The sequence below is a fragment of the Cibotium barometz genome, chromosome 51 (assembly GCF_041138505.1).
Source record: "Cibotium barometz isolate CiBa-2024 chromosome 51, ASM4113850v1, whole genome shotgun sequence".
Lineage (NCBI taxonomy): Eukaryota > Viridiplantae > Streptophyta > Polypodiopsida > Cyatheales > Cibotiaceae > Cibotium > Cibotium barometz.
This window is the reverse complement of record NC_141096.1, coordinates 12950304-12971207: the sequence shown is the minus strand read 5'-3', so window position 1 is coordinate 12971207 and position 20904 is coordinate 12950304. Positions and strand designations below refer to the sequence as shown.

The 20904-nt window shown below is 40.8% G+C and overlaps 1 protein-coding gene across 2 annotated transcripts in view; it reads right to left on the bottom strand.

Annotated features, from left to right (window-relative positions):
• The window catches only part of LOC147609343 (5'-3' exonuclease family protein), a 34956-nt gene extending 21352 nt beyond the window's left edge, over positions 1 to 13604 (bottom strand). The window contains exons 1-4 of one of the 2 annotated variants that reach the window (XM_086787676.1): positions 13344 to 13604; positions 13182 to 13218; positions 12907 to 13084; positions 12746 to 12824 (exon numbers count right to left, since the gene is read on the bottom strand). In XM_086787676.1, coding sequence (XP_086643802.1) covers positions 12746 to 12824; positions 12907 to 13084; positions 13182 to 13218; positions 13344 to 13421 — 372 coding nt within the window. In that variant the 5' untranslated portion in view covers positions 13422 to 13604. Of the gene's footprint in view, positions 1 to 4165; positions 4595 to 12745; positions 12825 to 12906; positions 13085 to 13181; positions 13219 to 13343 lie in introns of those variants that run through there. The other variant, XM_086787678.1, reaches the window with a different exon arrangement.
• Between the last annotated feature and the right edge of the window lie 7300 nt (positions 13605 to 20904).

Genomic DNA, 20904 nt, shown 5'->3' with positions numbered 1-20904 from the left:
GGCCTCTTAGAGGTCCATTATCTGGGATACATGATCAATGAGTCTGATATTCGCCTTGACTCCAAGAAGGTGCAAGCCATACTAGATTGGGATGTACGTACTAATACTTCTCAGAAAATCAAATTATCTGTGGATCTTTGCTAAGCTTACAACATCCACATGGATAAATTTTTTGACCTTACAACACCTCGTACAAATTTTCTCAAGGGCATGAAGATGTGTCATCAAAAAGTGTACGTCACAGATAAGGCTCTTGAGACCTCTATGTATTCAAGGAAGTGGCCTCAAAAGCACCAATGCTCAAGCTGGCATCATGGGATGACCCATTCGAGGTTATCATTAGGTAGACCAATGGCTTATTAAAGCCACAAGGTGAATGATACTATAAGAATTATTATTGTACGACAAAGAGCTTTTAGAGGTCATCATAACTCTCAAGCATTAGAAACCTTTCCTTCACGAGAGGGGATTCACAATGAAGACTGGTCATTAAGCACTTAAATGGTTGCAAACCATGTGATAGGCAAGCAAGGTGGAGTCAAATCTGATCAAGCAACATGGAGTCAAATCAAGCCTAAGCAAATTCTCCTCTATAAGTGGAAGCATAGTTTTGATCAAAAAATCAAACATCTATTAGTTGCAAACCATTGATTCGTCGACCACTTCAAGTGGCTACTACTAATTCAGAACCTCTTGTAAGGATGATCCAACATACGGCTTTAACCATGAGACGTGGAAGACCATCACGTAGACTCCACCTGTCTGGCAAGTTCAACTTCATGGAGACATCGGTGAGCTCCTTTACAATCAGAGACAAGCCAAAGCTTTGGAAAGAGAGCTTGGAACAATGTTTGCCCACTTGCTTTAACCATTACTTCATGACTCAACGAAATACCTAATCTCCCTCCTTGTAGTTGACATCTTGTTAAGACTTGTTGGCTTGCCTAGTGTATGTTTCATGTGCTTTGGTTAGGTGCTCCTTAACGGACTCAATAATCTTTGAGAATATTATTGTGGTCTTGTTGGCCTCGAATGATGGCAACACCATCCTCATAGGTCGAGACGAGAAACGACAACCGAATGCTACTTCATATTAAATCTTGCCAATGCTAGAGGGAAGGAGTGACATTAAGGATTGCTTACACCAATTCAATTGAGAACATCAAAGGCCCAACCAATTATATTTCTCTGTTTGACCATCTACCTGTGGATGAAATACATTAGACTACTACTAGTCTCCAAAAATTGGAATTGAACTAGAGATCTCTATCTGAAGTAATTGTCCATGGTAAACCACAAACTAGGTACCAAAGTTGAATGAACAAGCAAGCAATATTTTCTACTATGGTTGTCTACTTGCATGAAATGAGCATGCAAAATGTACTGATACCGATCAACAATGATCAAACACTATGTATTCCTAGTTCCCAGAGTCAATGAAGAGGACCTATGAAATCCAAACCGATGTTGTGACATGGTCTCTCCGGAATAGACAAAGGCTATAGCAACCCGACCGCTTTGAGTGTGGAACCTTCACTTTTTGGTAGATCTAGCATGCTTGGACATACTAGTAGACATCTATTCTCATCTTTGGCCAATAGAATAACCGCTCCAACTTCTCCAAGGTACTATTGATGCCTTAATGACCCCTAACAAGAGAATCATGGCCATCATGAAGAAGTGCCTATCTTTTCTCCCATAGTATACATAGCTAGTTTTTGTAGAATAACCAACCATCTAGAACTATATAATGATTTTGAACTGAGGACCAAACTGTATGGAGTCCCAAATTCTACCATATCAGGATACCATGCCTTCATACTATCCAAATCTTTTCCTTGAATTTCTAGCATAAACGACCCCTCCAAAGTGTGAATGGTGGACGTCCGACTAAGAGCATCCACAACAATGTTATTCTTGCCAGAGACATTTAATCTTACATCCAAACTGTGGAAGATTTAACTCCACCTAGCTTACCTATCACTCCAATGGGTGCCCAAGTGCCTAATGATCAATCTTTGCTATGAATTCCCACCCGTGATGAAAAGGTTTTCAATGTTGAGAACTGTGATCACCCCTAAAACCGAATAATTATTTACGATATCATTCAACTTGCGTTTGTAATCAACCACTAGTCTACCCTCTTGTTGTAAAATAATGCCTATGGCAAGGTTGATAGCATCGATGACAACATCAAATGTGTCATCCCATGATACCAGCTTGACCACTAGTGCTTCGGAGGCCACTTTTTAGCAATACATGGAAGGCCTCAAGAGCCTTGTCTATAAAACAGACCCATTCTCGCAACGCATCTTCATGCCTTTGAGAAAATCTATAAGAGGTATTGCAAGGTTGAAAAATTTGTCGATGTGGGTGTTATCGGCCTAGCAAAGATCCACAAACAATCTGATTTCCTAAGCAACTTTGGGTACATCCCAATCCAATATGGACTGCACCTTTTTAGAGTCAAGGCAAATACAAACTCACTGATCACGTATCCCAGATAATGGACCTCTAAGAGGCCAAATGCACTCTTTTTCTCGTTAATGTAGAGCTCGTTGTCTCGCAAAAGTTGCAATACCTTCTCCATATCTCACTCATGCTCCTTATAGTGGTAGAAAAGATTAGTATATCATCCAAGAAGATGAATACACACTTTCCAATTAGTTCTATGAATACCCGAGATATCATTTTATTGAACATTATTTGTGCTTTTTTGAGGCCAAATGGCATCACTACAAACTCATAGTGGCCATGCTTAGTCCGAAAAGCCATCTTTGGAACGTCGATCAAGCTATAAAAATCCAAACCTAGTGTTAGCCACTCTTGAGATCTATTTTAAAAAAATACTTAGCACCATTTAGATGCTTCAAAATGTACTTAATTTTGGACATTGAACACTTATTTAGTGCCTTGTAGTCCACACATAAACAAGCAATCTTATCTTTCTTTTGCACGAATAAGATGAGTGCAATGAATGGCAAGGATGATGGGCAGATAAATCAAGCTTAGAGTAATTGAAATAACTGTTGTTCCAGTTCGCTCTCCGATGTCTTGGATAGACAATAGGGAAACTTATTAGGTGGCTTTGTCCTGAGAACCAACTCAATGTGATGATCCTCAAGATGACTGGGTGGAAGCTTGAGTGGGAGATCATTCCTCAACATGATGTCTTGAAACTTCTTTTTTCTAAGGTTGTTATTGGTTAAACAATAGATTGTTAAGCGAGGACATAAATCAACACACCCTCAGCTCCTTTTCTGAGAGCTCGTTAGGCTTGAACATGTGAAATGAGTAGGATTCTTGAAATGCTCCTATCCGTACGAATAATGACAAGCTCAAGTAAACCGTCAACAATTGTGAAAGTGTGTTGCCGTCAACAATTGTTAAGGTGTCCTGCCGCCAATCAAGAATGGGCACATGCTCTCAGAACCACTTGTCGAGAATCATGGCCCAAAAGTGGAGAAACAATGAAATCTCACTTGAATGTGACCTTTCAAACATTAAACTCAAATTGTTGAGCTTTATGAATGATGTGTAGAGACCAAGTGTGATTTCTTCCATGACTAATTTGTGAGACACTAATGTATAGCTCATCTACGTAGCCAACAACACTGAGGAGAGAGAGCATCCTCAAAGCTACCCATGTCAAAATTTCAACGTCACCACAAAACGTTTCAAGTCCGAAACGTTTCACCCCGAAACGTGGAGTTTCAACCCGAAACGTCACTCTGTAACAAGCACCAACTGAAACGCCGGAGGGAAACACCTATATATATACATATATATATATAACAACAAGTTGGTTTGAGCACCACTTTCTCAGGCGAATCCACCCTTGTCCTTTTTGAGACACCACAATGTTCGGGAAAGCCACCAACCCATGCACACCAGCACTTGTGTGAGAGCCAACTACTCTCACAACTCTATCTCAAAATCCATCGAGAATCACACATGCATGCATCTACTCATTTTTAGTTTCTGGGTGAGCTCGGGTACACTAGTTACCCTCATACCATGGGTGAAAAAAATACAATGCCTTTTGGCCAAACTCGAGCAGTGGATCTATGTTTGTGTGAACATATCTTTGAGGAAAATTACAACTCCAACAACCTTAGAATCTGTGTGTGAATGGACCCTTAAAATTTATAAGGATTAAACTTACCTATAAAAAACAAATTCTTCAAATTTAATGTTCCACATGCTACCACAGCGTGACCTGCACTCCTACATCTCTGACATCTGCACACGGCCTGTATTAAATTCGATTTCACGTGCCATTGACCCTTCTATAACTCTTGTTTAAGCTTTCATGGCGCTCTACAACTCTTGTGCCATAGCCCACTAATTGGCTTGTTGTTCTGCCTGCCATCGTTGTTTCTCACCGCCATACCTGCCCTTACTTGCTTTCACTGTCCTACATGACTATAGCTACAATGCTACTCCTTTGTGGCCCACTCCCATGGCTACGAGTTCCATCTTTATATATATATATATGGCATTCCCTTTAATCAACTCGCTAATCACCCCTGGTCATTCCTGCAACGCACTTGAGATTATCACCCAACAGCACGGTCAGCATTGGGCAGACACCACACGTTGCGCGGCTAGATTTGAGCCGGCCAACAGCCATGCGCCCAGGTGTATGAAAGGGCCAACATTATTATAAAGTTACTGGAAGGTTATTCTTGGACTCAAGGAAAAGAAAGCCACCAACAACCCAAGTTCCAAAAATCTAGACGTTTCACTCTGAAGGTTTCAGTGGGCGTTTCACTAAAACGTTGAAACGTTTCACACGTTTCAGAGGTTTCACGTTTCAAGCTGCCTAAAACACGTTGTCCCTTTGTTGTACCATAAGCACAGATTAGAGCCTTTTCTGCCCTTCAATCTCACCCTCCTACTTTTCATTAAATACCACCGAGTACTAAATGATAAGTACCACCCAATACCACCCAGTACTAAATGATAAGTACCACCAAGTACTAGATTCAAAGAGGGTAATAGGTGAACCGCATTCTTGTTTAAAGGAGGGGTAGCTTTCTCAGCTTGCCACTTAGTGCAATCCTTCTTACCATGGCCTACTTGATGGCAAAAGAAATAATGGTTCTCGGCTTTTGCTCATATGGATGGAGGCAACGTCCAATAATTCCCTCCTTGGCCTTCTCCTCAAGCGTCTTTTTAGGCTAGGCCTTTGTGTTTTTCTTTCCACCTGAGTTGCTCTGAGACTTATTGTCCTTATTGTCATTACTGTTTTTGTGGCTAGATGAAGATTGTGGGTGCTAGTGCTAGGATTTGAGACTTGACTAAACTTGATTGGGCTTACCTCTGTTCAACATCATTTCTTGATTCTAAGCCAAAGTCAAAGCTTGATCATATTACTGAGGCGTGAAATTCCATACAAGAAACCGAATATTTATGCTAACCCGTGAGAAACTTTTTTAGCTTGTCGTCTTCCGACTTACCCAAGTGATATGCCATGGTTATGACCTTGTTTGGGTAGGTCAACACAAGATATCCATTTTGGGAGAATTTATATAACTCAACCTCCAAATTGGTGAAATACCGAGGTGGAAGGAGCCTAACTTTGAGGTCGGACACAAAAGTATCCCGTAAGTAATGAGTCGTATCTGTGGTTGGATCTATATGAAGACCCAACCAATGCTACCACCAAGAAACGGATTACAGCTTCCCCAAGGAGGTGTTGAGCCGCCAAATAGACTTTGGCTTGAGAATCTACAACTTTAGCCAATGAAAAATATGCAGTGAATTGATGTATAAATTACATGAGTGCAAAATGATCACACTTACCATCATACTTGGAGTGCAGAATGATCACACTCACCATCATACTTATTAAAGTTTAATTGAGCTCGTATGATGACATTGGTTGATGAAGTGAAGAACTAGAACTAGGTGCCAACTTAGGCGTCACCCCTTTTGGGAAGGCCTAAGGCCAAGATATAGCAACGTTTTTATACATATATGAATATACTGAAATACACAACCATCTCTCTCTCTATTCTCTATCTATGTTGCTTGTTCTTGCATCAGGTGTTCCTATGTAAACTTGCAGTGCTTCGGATTGAAAGATGACACAAAGCTTCCACATGTCATAGTGGTATCAAAGCATCAGGTTCAACTATGCTAAGTATTGTTGGTGTCCCAAAAGAAGTGCATAGGTCCAAGGAGAGAAATGCAGCATGTGTCAAGACCCCACAAGCTAGTTAGTGTCAAGCAAACCAAAGAAAAGGGTTTCATGAGAGTCGGTAGCCATTTGGGGCTGCCAAGGAAGGCTTTTAAGGAGCAACTCCAAGGAGGGATGATCATCCAAGGGGGTGGAGCCAAGGGTGCCATGATCAGTTTCAAGAAGAAGGATTCACGTTTGTGTTCGAGGACAAGGCAAGAAGGCAAGGAGACAAAGTGGAACAAATGCGAAGATCTCTACATCAGATTTGGAGTGGATTGATCTAAGGCAAGGTTTTCAGTGAAAAGGTCACCAAGAAGAGAAGGATGACATGTATGGGAGACCATATGTGGAGACAAGGGATGACGACAATCATCCATGGTCAGAAGTTGGAATCCCGTCATCAAGATTAGCAAGCATGACTCGAGTTGCTTCCATCACATAATTGAAAGAGTGTGCACAAGCGGAAGCAAATAAACATGAGAGAGAGAAAGATTGCAAGCAAGAACAAGAGCTTTATTAGCTTGAGGTTACAGAGTACAAGAGCCGGCAAATAGGGCACTATTGGATGATTGAATGAATAAAAGAGAGCAACGCTTATATACTTGTGCATGAACCAGGTCGGATGTAGAAACAGGCCGATAGGCCACAACAGCATATGAAGATGCATTATTTTAGCACCCCCTCTGCATCTTGAAGTGTGCAAAAAAATCAAAAGAAAATTGATGACAAAGGTGCGACCATGGACACCTCAGCATGGCCAGTACTGAGTACACCTCGGAAAATGCACATGTCAGCTTCTTGTCTTCAGAAAACATAATGCCACTGTAAAGAGCAAAAGAAAATCTGCTTGGCTCCAAACTCAAACTAGAACTGTGAACACATCACATCTAATAACCTCAAACAAATGAACATGGAACACATCCTATCCATAGTCTCTACTGACCAATAGTTCTAGAACTCATCCGAACCATGAAGGAAACTTGGTTGATCCTGTAAAGAGCAAAAGAAAATCTACTTGGCTCCAAACTCAAAGTAGAACTGTGAACACATCACATCTAATAACCTCAAACAAATGAACATGGAACACATCCTGTCCATAGTCTCTGCTAACCAATAGTTCTAGAACTCATCCGAACCATGAAGGAAACTTGGTTGATCCTGGAACTCATTCGGACCATCAAGTGAACTTGCTTATCTTTATACTTGGAACTCCGACACACGAGTCCCATACTAAAATTTAATATAAGAGAGCTTTTGAAAGCCCCCTCTCCCGCCCACAAGCCGTTTCTAAAAGACAACACGCAGGGGGATGCCCTTAGGATCAGAGCAACACACCAGTCATGTTCTCTCCAGTCTGTAAGGCCTTGGGAGAGCTAGGGTTATCACTAGACGAGTCTGTGTCAATGTCCTCTGACTTTTCTTTGCCCTTCTTTGAAGACTTGCCCTTGTCCTTGGCTTTGCCTTTGTCCTTTGATTGACAATCCTTTGACAGGTGGCCTTTCTTACCACACTTGTAACACTGACTCCGAACTTTCTTCTGCACTATCGCGAGTGCCTGATCAAGTCCAATAGACGATGAAACTTTCAACTTTTCCTGTGAAACTAGGATGAATTCCTCTTCCAAGAGGAGAGTACACAGATCATCAAACTCGAGGGAACGTGTTGTGATTTGAAACCGCAAAAGCTCGGGAAACCATGTCATAATCTGCAGGAAGCCTGATGAGGGAGAGAGCAGCTAACTGAGAAGAGGTCAGGGCAGTACCCATTGCCAATAATTGGTCATGGATTATCTTAACCTTCATCACAAATGACTGCATGGAAGTCCCTGCTGTAAACTCCAAAGAAAAGAGCTGACCCAATAGGTTGACAGACCACATTGTAGAGTCCTGTGCATATAGATCTCTCAGCTTTCTCCAAACAGAAGCAACACAATCCAATGTTTGCACGGCGGGGGAGACCTTTGGTGAGATGGCTCGTACAAGTGCAGAGTGAGCTTTTGAGTCTTGATTCTCCCAAGCTGAAAGTTCTACAAGAAAGGCATCCTCCTGGTCCTAAGTCCACTTCCTAGAGCTGGTAGGGCATTCGGGCTTTCGTTCGTGGCCCTGAACAATCTCCCAGAGTCCCTTGTGTGTGAACCAGACCTTCATCTGTAGCTTCCAGTGATCATGGTTTGAACCACTAAGCTTGTCCTCCTTGTTCGTGCAGGGGGGACCCATATCTGTCTCAAAGAAGCTATGTCTCAAACAACCTCTGTAGCTAAGCAATCCACGTGCTCTCTCAAGCACCTTTCCACAGGATCCAATTAGGGACTAGTAGCCCCCTCTGAAGATGCAGGCTGGATAGCAGCAAAAGAAACCCACAACACACCACCGAGAACCTCCTACCAAAAGGGGGAGGGGATCTTGGAGGGAGAAGAGCTGATGTGCCACTTGTCTGGCAAAAATATCCTTCAAGAACCTTCCAAAGAATTGATGCCCTTACTAAATTTGCAGCTAGAACTCCTCCACTTGCCTCTATAGAAGAAAACGCAGCCTGGGGGCTGGCTGACAATGGTAGGAGGGCTTGTAGATCAAAAAAACACAGCTAAGGAAGAGAACACAGCCACTGTTTGAAGTATCTACAGCTTGGAGAATCTAGGGAAGCAGAAAACGCAAGGCATAGTTGAAGAAGGAGAGAAGCAAAGAGCAGATTGTGCAACAACCAGAGCCTAAGCGTATGATACCATGAAAGAGTGCGCACAAGCGGAAGCAAATAAACATGAGAGAGAGAAAGATTGCAAGCAAGAACAAGAGCTTTATTAGCTTGACGTTACAAAGTACAAGAGCTAGCAAATAGGGCACTGTTGGATGATTGAATGAATAAAAGAGAGCAACACTTATATACTTGTGCATGAACCAGGTCAGCTGTAGAAACATGCCGACACGACCTCCACGACAGCATATGAAGATGCATTATTTTAACAATAATGGGGGTGTGCCTTATGCACCTTCTATGAATGGTGGTAATCCTATGTTGAGTGTGCAAGCACATGGACATGCTAAATCCTTGATTTGCAATTTATAAAACACTAGGGTTAGGGCATTTTCCAAGCTTGGAGAGGCTCAAGTAGAAGCTTAGTGTGGACACGGATGAAGGCTAGATACCTCAGGTCAGTGGAGGATTTTGTGTTTTATGTCCATTGGACCTGGTCAATAACAGTCCACCAAATGGACTGGTAGCCAAAGAGCCTATAAAAGGCTTTTCTCTATTCATTGTTGAAACATCTCACTCCTATTGAGTAGATCATAGAATAGGCTTTTGTTTACCCCTTTTGGAAAGGCCCAAGGCCAAGATATTATAACCTTTTTATACATATATGAATATACTGAAATACACAACCATCTCTCTCTCTCTATTTTCTATCTATGTTGCTTGTTCTTACATCAGGTGTTCAGTGCTTCGGGCTGAAAGATGACACAGAGCTTCCACATGTCGCAATGAGGCTCAACTATGCTAAGTATTGTTGGTGTCCCAAAAGAAGTGCACAGGTCCAAGGAGAGAAATGCAACATGTGTCAAGAACCCAGAAGCTGGTTGGTGTCAAGCAAACCCGAGGAAAGGGTTTCATGGGAGTCTGTAACCATTTGGAGCTGCCAAGGAAGGCTTTTTTGGAGCAATTCCAAGGGATGATGATCATCCAAGGGGATGGAGCCAAGGGTGCCATGATCAGTTTCAACAAGAAGGATTCATGTTTGTGTTCAGGGATAGGGCAAGAAGGCAAGGGGACAAAGTGGAACAGATGCAGTCAGACAGGCTCAAGAAGAAGTTTAGTGTGGACACGGATGGAGTCAACCAAATGCCTCAAGTCGGTGGAGGATTTTATGTGTTATGTCCACTAGACTTGGCCAAAAGTAATTGGCCAGATGGACTGGTAGCCAAAGAGCCTATAAAAGACTTTTCCCTACTCATTGTTGAGACATCTCACTCCTATGAAGAAGATCATAGAATAGGCTTTTGTTTACCCCTTTTGGGAAGGCCTAAGGCCAAGATATTGTAACCTTTTTATACATATATGAATATAATGAAATACACAACCATCTCTCTGTCTATGTTGCTTGTTCTTGCATCAGGTGTTCCTATGTAGTGCTTAGGGGTGTTCCTATGTATGCTTAGGGCTGAAAGATGACACAGAGCTTATGCATGTCACATTCAATCCCTAATCATAGTTACCGCGGAACGGCGTTCCGCCTTCCTGGAACGCCGGAACGCCGGTCTGGAAGATGCCGCGTTCCGGGAACGCGCAATCGGAGCGCGGAACGCCTAGGTTACTGCGGAACGTGGCGGAACGTTTCCCGGAACGCCGGAACGTAGGGCGGAACACGCGTTCCGGGCGTTCCGGCCTGACTGTCTCTGCGCGGCGGCGGCGGCGGCGGCGGCGGCGATGTGTTTTGTTGCTGCTGCGGCTGTTTTTTTGCCATTTGCTGAAGCCTGAGTGCTCTCCCCTTTGCTGAGTTGCAACTTGCTCTCTCCTACCACTCCACCCTTCCTCTTGGCTCCCCCCTTGGCTGCCCCACACTCTTCATTCCACCTACTACTCCACCCTTCCTCTTGGCTGCCCCACACTCTCCATTCCACCTACTACTCCACCCTTCCTCTTGGCTGCCCCACTCTCTCCCTACCTCCTCTTGGCCCCTCCTCATATGACGTGGCGTTCCCCAATGTTCCCGATCCGCTCCCGTTCAGCATCCGACATTCCCGGAACGTTCCCGTTCCGCGGTAACTATGTCCCTAATGCATGTCTAGGAAGAACCTAGACGCTCTAATATCAATGTAACTTAGACATGTACATTGGTGTGTTTGAACTGCCTTAGACGAACCAGAAACTCTAATACCAATGCAACATAGTGTAACATGATAACTGTGCGGCAACAAGATTGTGGATTGTTGCTAACCAAAGGTTTATGCTTATGACATGAATGCTGCAAATACACAGAAGACAAGACAAAGACATAAAATACTGTACATTGCTTAAAACATGAATATACACAAAGCTGTCTATAGATATAAATCAGATTCGGACCATGATTGTTGTGCATATGAGCTGATATTATGCATGACTGAAAACACGGTCTACAGATGTCCATGTAAATGTTGCTGAAAGATGCGCTTTTATTGCTGACACTACTCTTCGAAGTTGCGTATCAGCCTAGGTTTCTGTGGCTGGACTGTCTCCATTCATGCTCCGAAATGAACTGTCTCCATTCATGCTCCTAAATGACCCTCTATCTGCCCTTTCATAGGCTACTGTAGGGCTGGTTGGTTGGTAGTCAATTGACCCACCACCACATGTGGCTGGCCCACAGGCACCTTGCCCCACCTGTATGCCCAAATTTTCCCTTTAGGTGGTTGCAAGTGGGAAAACATGTCCATGTGGCACCCTTTTGAGGCATGCACATGGCAGGCGCCTAATATTTTTTTGGATGTCACATTACCATTCTATGTCAAATTTTCCCTTTAGGCGGTTGCAAGTGGGAAAACATGTCCATGTGGCACCCTTTTGAGGCAGGCGCCTAATATTTTTTTGGATGTCACATTACCATTCTATGTAGTCTTACTGGTTCTACCGCAATAAACGACACAAAAATTAAGGTCACAATGCTTAGAGTGCAAGTTCTTGGGTTGATTAAAACTGCAGTAGCAACGTAGTTCACTGCAAACCCCCTCCATCACATTGACTTTTAAATAGTATAATGAGCACAAACCTATCAACTAAAGCAAAACAATGTTCTCTAGTGATGTCAATGCTCAACAAGCATTGAACCACATTGTGGTTAATGCACAAGCTCTAGTTTTATCTCAATTTGCTCTCAGTCAAGTCAGTAGCTCGATCCAATATCAAGTCCTACAACCCAATGCCCAAGAGCCAAGGGGAACACAAGGAATAAGACAAGACTACCTTCTCACCATCTCCAATGCATGCATATGCATGCATATGCATACACAATGTGGTGGTAGTATATATATGTATGTATAGGAGCAAAAAGTAGCCATGGCACTACTAGACTCTGAGAATGTAGCAGGGCAATGTGCATGAGCAACTTGGCAAAGAATATCTCAAAAGGAGGGCTGTAGATATGATATGGAAAGCAAAGTTATGAGGGGCACATAAGCTATTTGATAGAGAACAATGTTCAGCCTGAGCACATGGACCATAGACATGTTTTGATCTAGTAGGCATGTATGATTAGATTATGGACATGTAGTCTGTTCGGATTGCCTAGAGAGTGAAGGTGGCTCATTGGCCAAAGATTCCTCATATTACAGCATGGGCATGATAGATGCCATAAGATTGAGCTAGTATTTAACAAGGGGCTTTACAGATCTACCCAGCCCATCATTGTTGTTAGAGTATTTCACAATAGGTAGGGCTTAGGGGCAATCTAGCCTGCCCATGGTCAGCATAGGTGTAAAGCCCTTGAGTGCAGAAGTGGGGTAATGGTCGATGAATTGCCTTGTATTTAGCCTAATTGACATCCTTATATATGAGACGTTTTAATCATCAAATAGCAGAGATTCATACCTGGTAAAGCTCTTCAGCACCACTGACATCACCCTGTGATAGCTTGAGTCTGGCTTGCTCTAGATTCAGATCCCTTCGCCTGAGAGGCAAATTCACCACCACCACAGCTTTAACCCTAAGTTTACAGGCACTTTTGCTGATCAAGAGGTTTTCTGTGTTACCTCTGGCGTTCATTTTCAGTAGATGCTTTGGAAGGCAAGCGCCCACCATCAAACACCACCACTGGGATGATGTTGTTGAAGCGAAGCATATCGATGTGGTGCATGCAATATTTCACGCAGGGCTGCATAGAGAAGGTCCTCTGGTCCTGCTCGCAGACACCAAAACTGCAAGCATAGGCTGGAAAAAGCAGCAAAGAAGGACCTCACAGGGATTCGAATTCTGCCATGGAATCTGGAAAAACAAAAAGCAGGGAAAAAAGATGGGTTTTGCGTACCTCCTTTGTGGAGCCAGCAGTAGGCGTCGATGCCCACCTGAGAAAAGACATTGCAGATTAGGAGATCTAATAGCATAAGCGTTGTAGATTAGGAGAGGCATTAGGATAAGCATTCTAAATTAGGAGGTCTATGATTAGAAGCTTAATCATATCATTGCTTACGCGTTTTCCAGAGTATTTCTTGACGTGCACGAGCTGAGTGTAAGGCTTGAGCATTTTCAAAAGCCCGGGAATCCCCATCGCCTTCTATCGACTTCAGCAAAATGCTGCCCGTTCCATCACATCCGATTGGGTACAATTTTAACTACAATGCGCAGGCCGGTAGAGAAAGCGGATAACAATGCAAAGCTTCATCAGAAGCAGCCATGGAGAGACCGGTCCCTCAAGTGCCTCTCGTGAAAAACCTTCAAGCAAACCTTATGTAAAACATGTGAAAATGCTTGCTTTCAGCGAAAATCTAAGCCAACCTTCGATTCCTATGTTGTGCGCCAATCTGCTATAATCTGATGAACGATGTGACTACGACAAAGCCCTGCAGAAACACTCAATTAATGCTATGCAGTTTTCTCTGTGTACCGTGCTGTCCTGGCCAAATCTCTAAGAGACTATCTTGTGGCATTCACTTAGATTCATGTAAGCAGTGTGATCTTACTTACATTCATGTAGATGCACGTTTGGGATGTGATCGTAGACGAGTACTCAATGCGCCCCCTTCACTCTATGGTGTACGGCCGGGGCGGGCAGCCTTTCCCGCCCTTTTCAGCCACAGTCAGAAACTGATGGATGAATGGATTGGGAGCTTGAAAAGGTCTTTGCTGTTTTAGTGGGTTTTCCTTTCTATGGTACTGGCCCCTCTATGCCGGACCTGACGCTCCAGAGAGAGAGAGAGAGAGAGAGAGAGGGGGAGAACTGCCCGCGGCAAATTTTGTCTACTCTATTTGAATGTCGTGGCGGGAAACATTCCTCTCAACTATCTTGCAAAGTCTATAACTTCCTAACTCTACACTACACCTCACACTATTTTCCCAAGAGCAAACACTTGGGAGAAAACTCTATCTCCTCTCCCTAGCCACATGGCATAAGTGTAAGGATCGGGCAAGACTGTGTACAGGTAGGGGCAGTGCCCCAGTCTACATAAGACTTGCCACAACATGGTCATTTGTTTTCACCTTTAAGGACCCTTTTTTCCCAAGGGAACTTCACTCGCCTCTATTTTTTCCCAAGGGAACTTCACTCGCCTCTATTTTTTGACAAGGTACCCTTGTTATTGGCTTAGGACACTTGTACAACTAACAATGCCGAACTCCAGACTCCATGTCCTGAGAAGTAAACTAGATGAAGACTGGCTATTAATCCACCAAAATCAATAAAAATTCCAATCAAGGAACGCCATGCTTGAACATGTGATGTTGGTTGGGGCTACCACTATTTGTTCAATCACATCTAATACTACCAAGGAAATAGAGAGAAGCCACATGGTTGTGCATGGCATCATTGGTTCATCTTGCACAAGGTACCATGTGTAGGTAATGGATAGGATGAGTAGGCATTGTTTAAGTAATGTGGAGTGTGAGATGGGAATTGATGGAATGTTTTGTTGCATCGTAGGAATAAGCTAAGGTTAAAGAGCATCTTTCAAGATTTTCAAGGGGGTTGATTTGAAGGTTAATACTAAATTGTACAACAAGGTATGGTTAATGTAGTAGGAATCTCTTTGGTAAAATTGTAGCTCTAAGATAAAAATATATAAATAAGTACAATTGTAGTTCTAAGATAAAAATGGAAGGTCTATATGAACGGGTATTCTTTGGTACAATTGTAGTTCTAAGATAAAAATGGAAGGTCTGTATGAACGGGTAACTAGTTTAGGTAGAAAACATTTTAGTGAATTATATAAGGGCTTCAAGATTAGGGCTTTTACAAGTTTTATTATATTCCTTACAATATCATTAATATTTTATATTAAGTTCAATTATGTAATCAACAAAACATTTTGTTATATAATATCATTCAAATTATAAACACATAAATTAATCAAATGACTTTATAAATAAATATGTGTGTATATATATGTCTAAATTGTGTGTATATATAGGTCTAAATTGGGTATGTATATATATCTAAATTGTAATTGTGTATACAAGCAAATAACTTTATAAATATATATGTATGTGTATATATTTGTCTAATATTGAAAAATAATTGGCTGTTAATTAAGCTAGAAAGTGTTGTTAATATTTAATAGTAAATTTCAATTAGAACTATTCTTAAAATTAATATTTTTACATTATAAAATATATAAATTAATCGAATAACCTTTATATGAATACATAGATATATACGCCTCGGTTATTTTTATATAGAAATATCTTTATTTAAATTTAAATAATTATTATTATTTATTAATATATTAAGCATATAATGTATTGTGTACTATAAATTATGTAAAATTTATTATTATAGTCGTATGATTATTAGAGTTTAGAAAGATTAGTATTAATTATTTAACATACATAATGATATATATCATATTAGACAATACATCACTAATCAAACCAAAATACATATTTAAGTAAATAAACTAAATTTTATATTTATCAATATCATACATAAATGAAAACTACATTATCAAAATCATTCTTAAAATTAAAACTTTGATTATTATTATTTTTTTGTTACTATTATTATTATAACATTTATTAAGTATATAATATACTGCATATGAATATTTATGGTAATATCACTATATGATTTTAAAATATTAATATGTTATGATAGTACTATGTTAACTAATTCATATAGTGTAATATAATTATAAGAATTACTTAGGGGTATATAATTTAGTAGTACAGTATAACTCTACATAGTAAATGTAATACTTATTAAGCATATTGATGCATTTGCATGAACATAGCTACCATTGCTTGCCTAAAATTACAAGCTCTTATCTTTGTCATTTTGTGCACATGGTAGAAGTTAGCTATCATGAGTGGTGTTTGTAACCTCCAAAGTTCGTAATCACAAACTTCAACTAATGTGCATGGTCTCCACATTAGTGTGCTAGAATAACTTTTTGCCACACAAGATTATCCATTAGGCGAGCCACATATTCATCGTAGAGAGTTAACAAAGCATGTCACATGCATTAATGAACACTTTCATAGATTATTAATTATCTGTATTACAAGATGTTTTTTTCTAATGTGATTTACACACATCCCCTGTATTTACCTTGTCCTTTTGTAGAATTTGGAGGGAGGGAAGGGCAAGGGGTGGGTCGGAATTCAACCCACGTCCCTCTGTATTGGTTCAACTGCTCTACCACTCAGGCTATTATCCCTGCCCCACACGTATTATGAATCCTTAATGCCACTTCTAGCAGCAACTCCAGCTTAAAATACTAGTACCATATCTTGGTGCATCATGGAACATGGTCATTCCAACAACACGACATCTTAATTATCCAAGCCAGAGTGTCTCTCCTTTATCTCATCGTTATTAAAAGAAACTATAAAATCATCATGTAGGTCAACATGTTCACACAACCACAGATAGTTTGCAAAAGGTCAATCTATAGAGGGTGACAACTTATCTATTCTAAACGAGTCTCCCATATATGACAAATATAGTAACATTGATGTAGGATTGAAATAAGGTAAGGATCTAAATGGCATTGTCAACACGTTGTAGCTTCATCCCATCTAAAGAATATCACATGCTAACTATATATTAAGAATATCACATCTTAAGGATCTAAATGGCATTGTCAGCACGTTGCAGCTTCGTCCCATCTAAAGAATATCACATGCTAACTATATATTAAGAATAACACATCTTAAGGATCTAAATGGCATTGTCAGCACGTTGCACCTTCATCCCATCTTAATAATATCTTTTTTTGAAAAGGTGCAAACTATATTAAAAGGAAAAAGGTAAGATAAAAGTGCATCAATGCTTTTTTTGAAGAAGCATAACTTCCACTTTTAGCTTAACTCATTCCTCTCTGTGTTGTGAGGTTGAGGATGTAATTTTTCAATTCAGAATCCTTAATCATAAGCTCCACTTCTTCAATAGCCACTTGGCCATCTTGTTCCAGATGCACTTTTTGTATTTGACTCATTCTTTCTTGAAAATCTTCCTTGGCTTTTTCCATTTGCAGCATTTCTTCCATAGCATTCTTCGTGTATTGTGCTTCACATGCTTTCATGCTGGCTAAAGTTGTGTAGTACTTTCATCTGCAAATGCAAATGCAAATCAGCTCTTAGACCATGCATCACATAATTTGGTATTTGAATGATTAAACAAGCAATTATTTATACTTATCCAGATAGCCCACAAGTATTAAGCACGCATAATATTCCATAATTATGCAGAACATTTGATTTGGTGACCAAGTAGAATTTCCTACCACCATGACACATCCTAGTTATGGATAGGGGAGATACATTGATTCAAAATCTTAATTGCTTCTGAATTATGGGCACAACCTATAAACAAGTGAACAATCTATTCCAGTTCTTTTTTACACCTTGGGCATAATCTATTTCCATAGCCGATACTCCGGGCTTGTGCATTGATCCATAGAGCTTTGTGCATAATCAACCATAGTAGACATGATTTTTTCAGCGGAATGGTTGTCAACCATATTTTTTAGAATCTAAATCCCCACTATTTTTTTTTCCAAAGCAGATTCCACATGTTATTCAGTTTACAATGTAGTGGGGCCCCGACCCTTGAAAAGGGGGGGGGAGGAATTAGTTGAAGGTTACGCTTAGATTTCTAGGAGAATGCTTTGTACATAAGAGTACGTAAGAGGTCCTTTGGGTTGAATCAAAGCCACTCTATCAGCAGGCCATAATTGCATCCTGTCGTCTCTCGGATGAGTTGAAGGTCATCAGCAACAATCTGCACATTATTATAGGCTCTTGTTCATATCTCCATCTGCAATTCTCCCTATACCATACATCATCCCAAGTTTAAATACCCTTTTTATAGAGTTTAAACGCAAGTTTATATAACTCTGCATATATATTATTCGCCACGGCCATGGAGAACCAAATGGAATCCAAATGTGAGATGCGTGTATGTTTTCTTATTTTGCAATGTCGCTTGATTTTAGGCTTGCATCTGTTCCACGCTTGCCATATAGCTTTGATGACCAGAGGACCACCTTGTGGTTTAATTTTTATCAAACTAAAGAAGAGCATCAACCTTGGAAGTTTTTTTCATTCAGCGAGACTGTAGTTTTTTCATTAAGGGAAGTCTACAAGATTGTAGTGTCCCAGGTTTCGGTTAAGAAGTATTGATCAGTCTTCTTGGCACTATGAAGCTTCTGACTATCCATTTGGCAGCCATGTGATCTACCAAATCCAGTATGTTTGGTATTCCCAAGCCACCATGCTTTTTAGGTCTTGCACATACATTCCATGCCACTTTGGAAATTTTCAATTCATTTGCATTTCCCGACCATAGAAAATTCTTGCATCATCTAGCTGCATTTGAAGGGTGCCAGTATGACAAAAAGTAAATGGCAGTCGGGAAGAGGATATGTTGAAGCACTACAATTCTGCTACTAGCAAGACTGTGCTATGCATGCCAAACCAATGTCTAAATTTTCTCTGCACTTTATCGAGGACCCATAGCCAGCATTAATGCATAGACACCCCAAATCCCATTGGGATCCCTAGAAGTCTAAAAATTTGTCCTTATTTGAGGATTTTGCATCCTTGGTTTAGTAGCCACTATAGCGGCGGGCAGCTCAGATAGCATTGTTCAAATTCCAGTTATAGAGTGATTGATGATAGATCCTGATGTTAGACACAAAACACATGAAGGCATTCCTAGAAGGTACGGATTGATGTAGAGTCATAGGTCACCTGCGAAGGATCCTAGAGGGTGCTGACCATACGGTGCTCGGGCTCTGGGTCGCCTAGGATACCCACGCGTGCGTCGAGGAAGATATTGGAACAAGAGTAAGAGTTGTTTTCTGAACTCGGGCATGGATCTGGTTGATTGACCTTGCTGGTCTTCAATGGATGAGTCCATGGCTCTTTATATGGATCTGTTGGTTGATCTTGCTGATCTTCAACGAGAGTCCATCTTGATAAGTGATTATATTGCCGAGTATTATGGGCTAGGGATTAGGAAACGGCCCCTGAGTGGACAGGTGGTGAGCGTCCTAGTTGCCAATGATGCCATAGATACTCTGATGAAGGAATAATGGAAAAATTAAGAATCAACTGGATAAATTGGAAGATGGTGATCAGTGATACTATGGTTTTATTAAAGGATTGTTTTAAACTGGTTGAATCTGTGAAAAGGCAATTTCATATTGGGTGTGTGAGTGGTGTGACTAGTTTTATTTTGCATGAACATCCGGCTAGGGGGCCTTGGAACTCTTTTCCTTGGTACCCGGGACAAAACCTAACCAAATTCTTAATTGGATCCCATCACTACAGTGGTTGGGCGGTTGGCTAACCCATGGGGCTGGATGGGGTTAGGCTGGACTGATGGATCCGTAAATCGAGACTCAAACTTTTGTTTTTACGATAGATAAAATAAATCCCGGACAGTAACTGTTCTATGGATAGGAATCAACGGCTGTGCCTCTTGAATGGGGAAAAAAGCGTTGATCCCAATGATCCAAGTGCAAGTTTCTTCCTTGATCTGACCAAGTATCTTATAGATGTAATTGGATCAACTCGATCAGAAATGATCTTGACTACGTTAGAGTAAAAAGTTATCCTGGTGGAATCGCCCGTGCCTTCCAGTAAAGGAAGTTTTTCCGGGTTCGATTTTGGAACAACCGACGGATTAGTCTCTTATCCGGATATCCGTGGGTGTGGCCCCGAATGTGGGACCCCTGTCCCGCGCGAGAAGTGCTACTTCCGCTGCTAGTATCCCGAATCTGTTGCTCGGTGGGAACAGGGGGATCTTACAGTTGGTATCAGAGCATTTGGTTAATAAAGATCAACTAAGAAGACAAATATATCAAAAATTTATCAAGAAACACAAAAAGGTTATAATTGTGTGATATAATTCATACAATTTGATATTCAAACTGAAATTCATAATTTGGTAATTGGTTCTTCAGATGGAAGTACCGCAATTATATAGAATCCCTGACTTGCTTGAGGCCTAGACATGATAGTATTTACCTTATAATTCCAAGGGCCGTGACTACCCGTATATACCGAGAGTATACTCTTTACTGACAGTATATACGAGTAAATCTAAGACTTGAAATTATAAGTGTTAATGCTATCCAGATGATGATTTCGAATGTGATTGATATGATTTTTAATTCTATTTGAGAATTGATGAATTGATTTGGATTCTGATTGAAAATGCTGATTGAAAAATGTTGATTTTAAAAATTAGTTGAAATATAATGAAACCACAATGAGGGGGAATGGGACGAGTCCCTCTGATGATATTCATAACTAGAATGATGATAACGAATTCAGCAAATCACTATGAGATTAGTGGGTTGTGCTGTCAGATTGCTACTGTTAATACTTGACCGGTAGATCAAGTTAAGGGATGTCAAATTGAGAACTTGCTTGACTGAAATTTCCGTGGAGGAATGTTCCGAAGGAAACTTTTCGGTCTAATGGACCATTATCATGTTAAAGATATGAATGATATAATCTGAATGAATTGTTATTTAATGATGAGTTCTATATAAGGGATCTTTATCCCAGTGTTCTGTTGGGTTGACCAG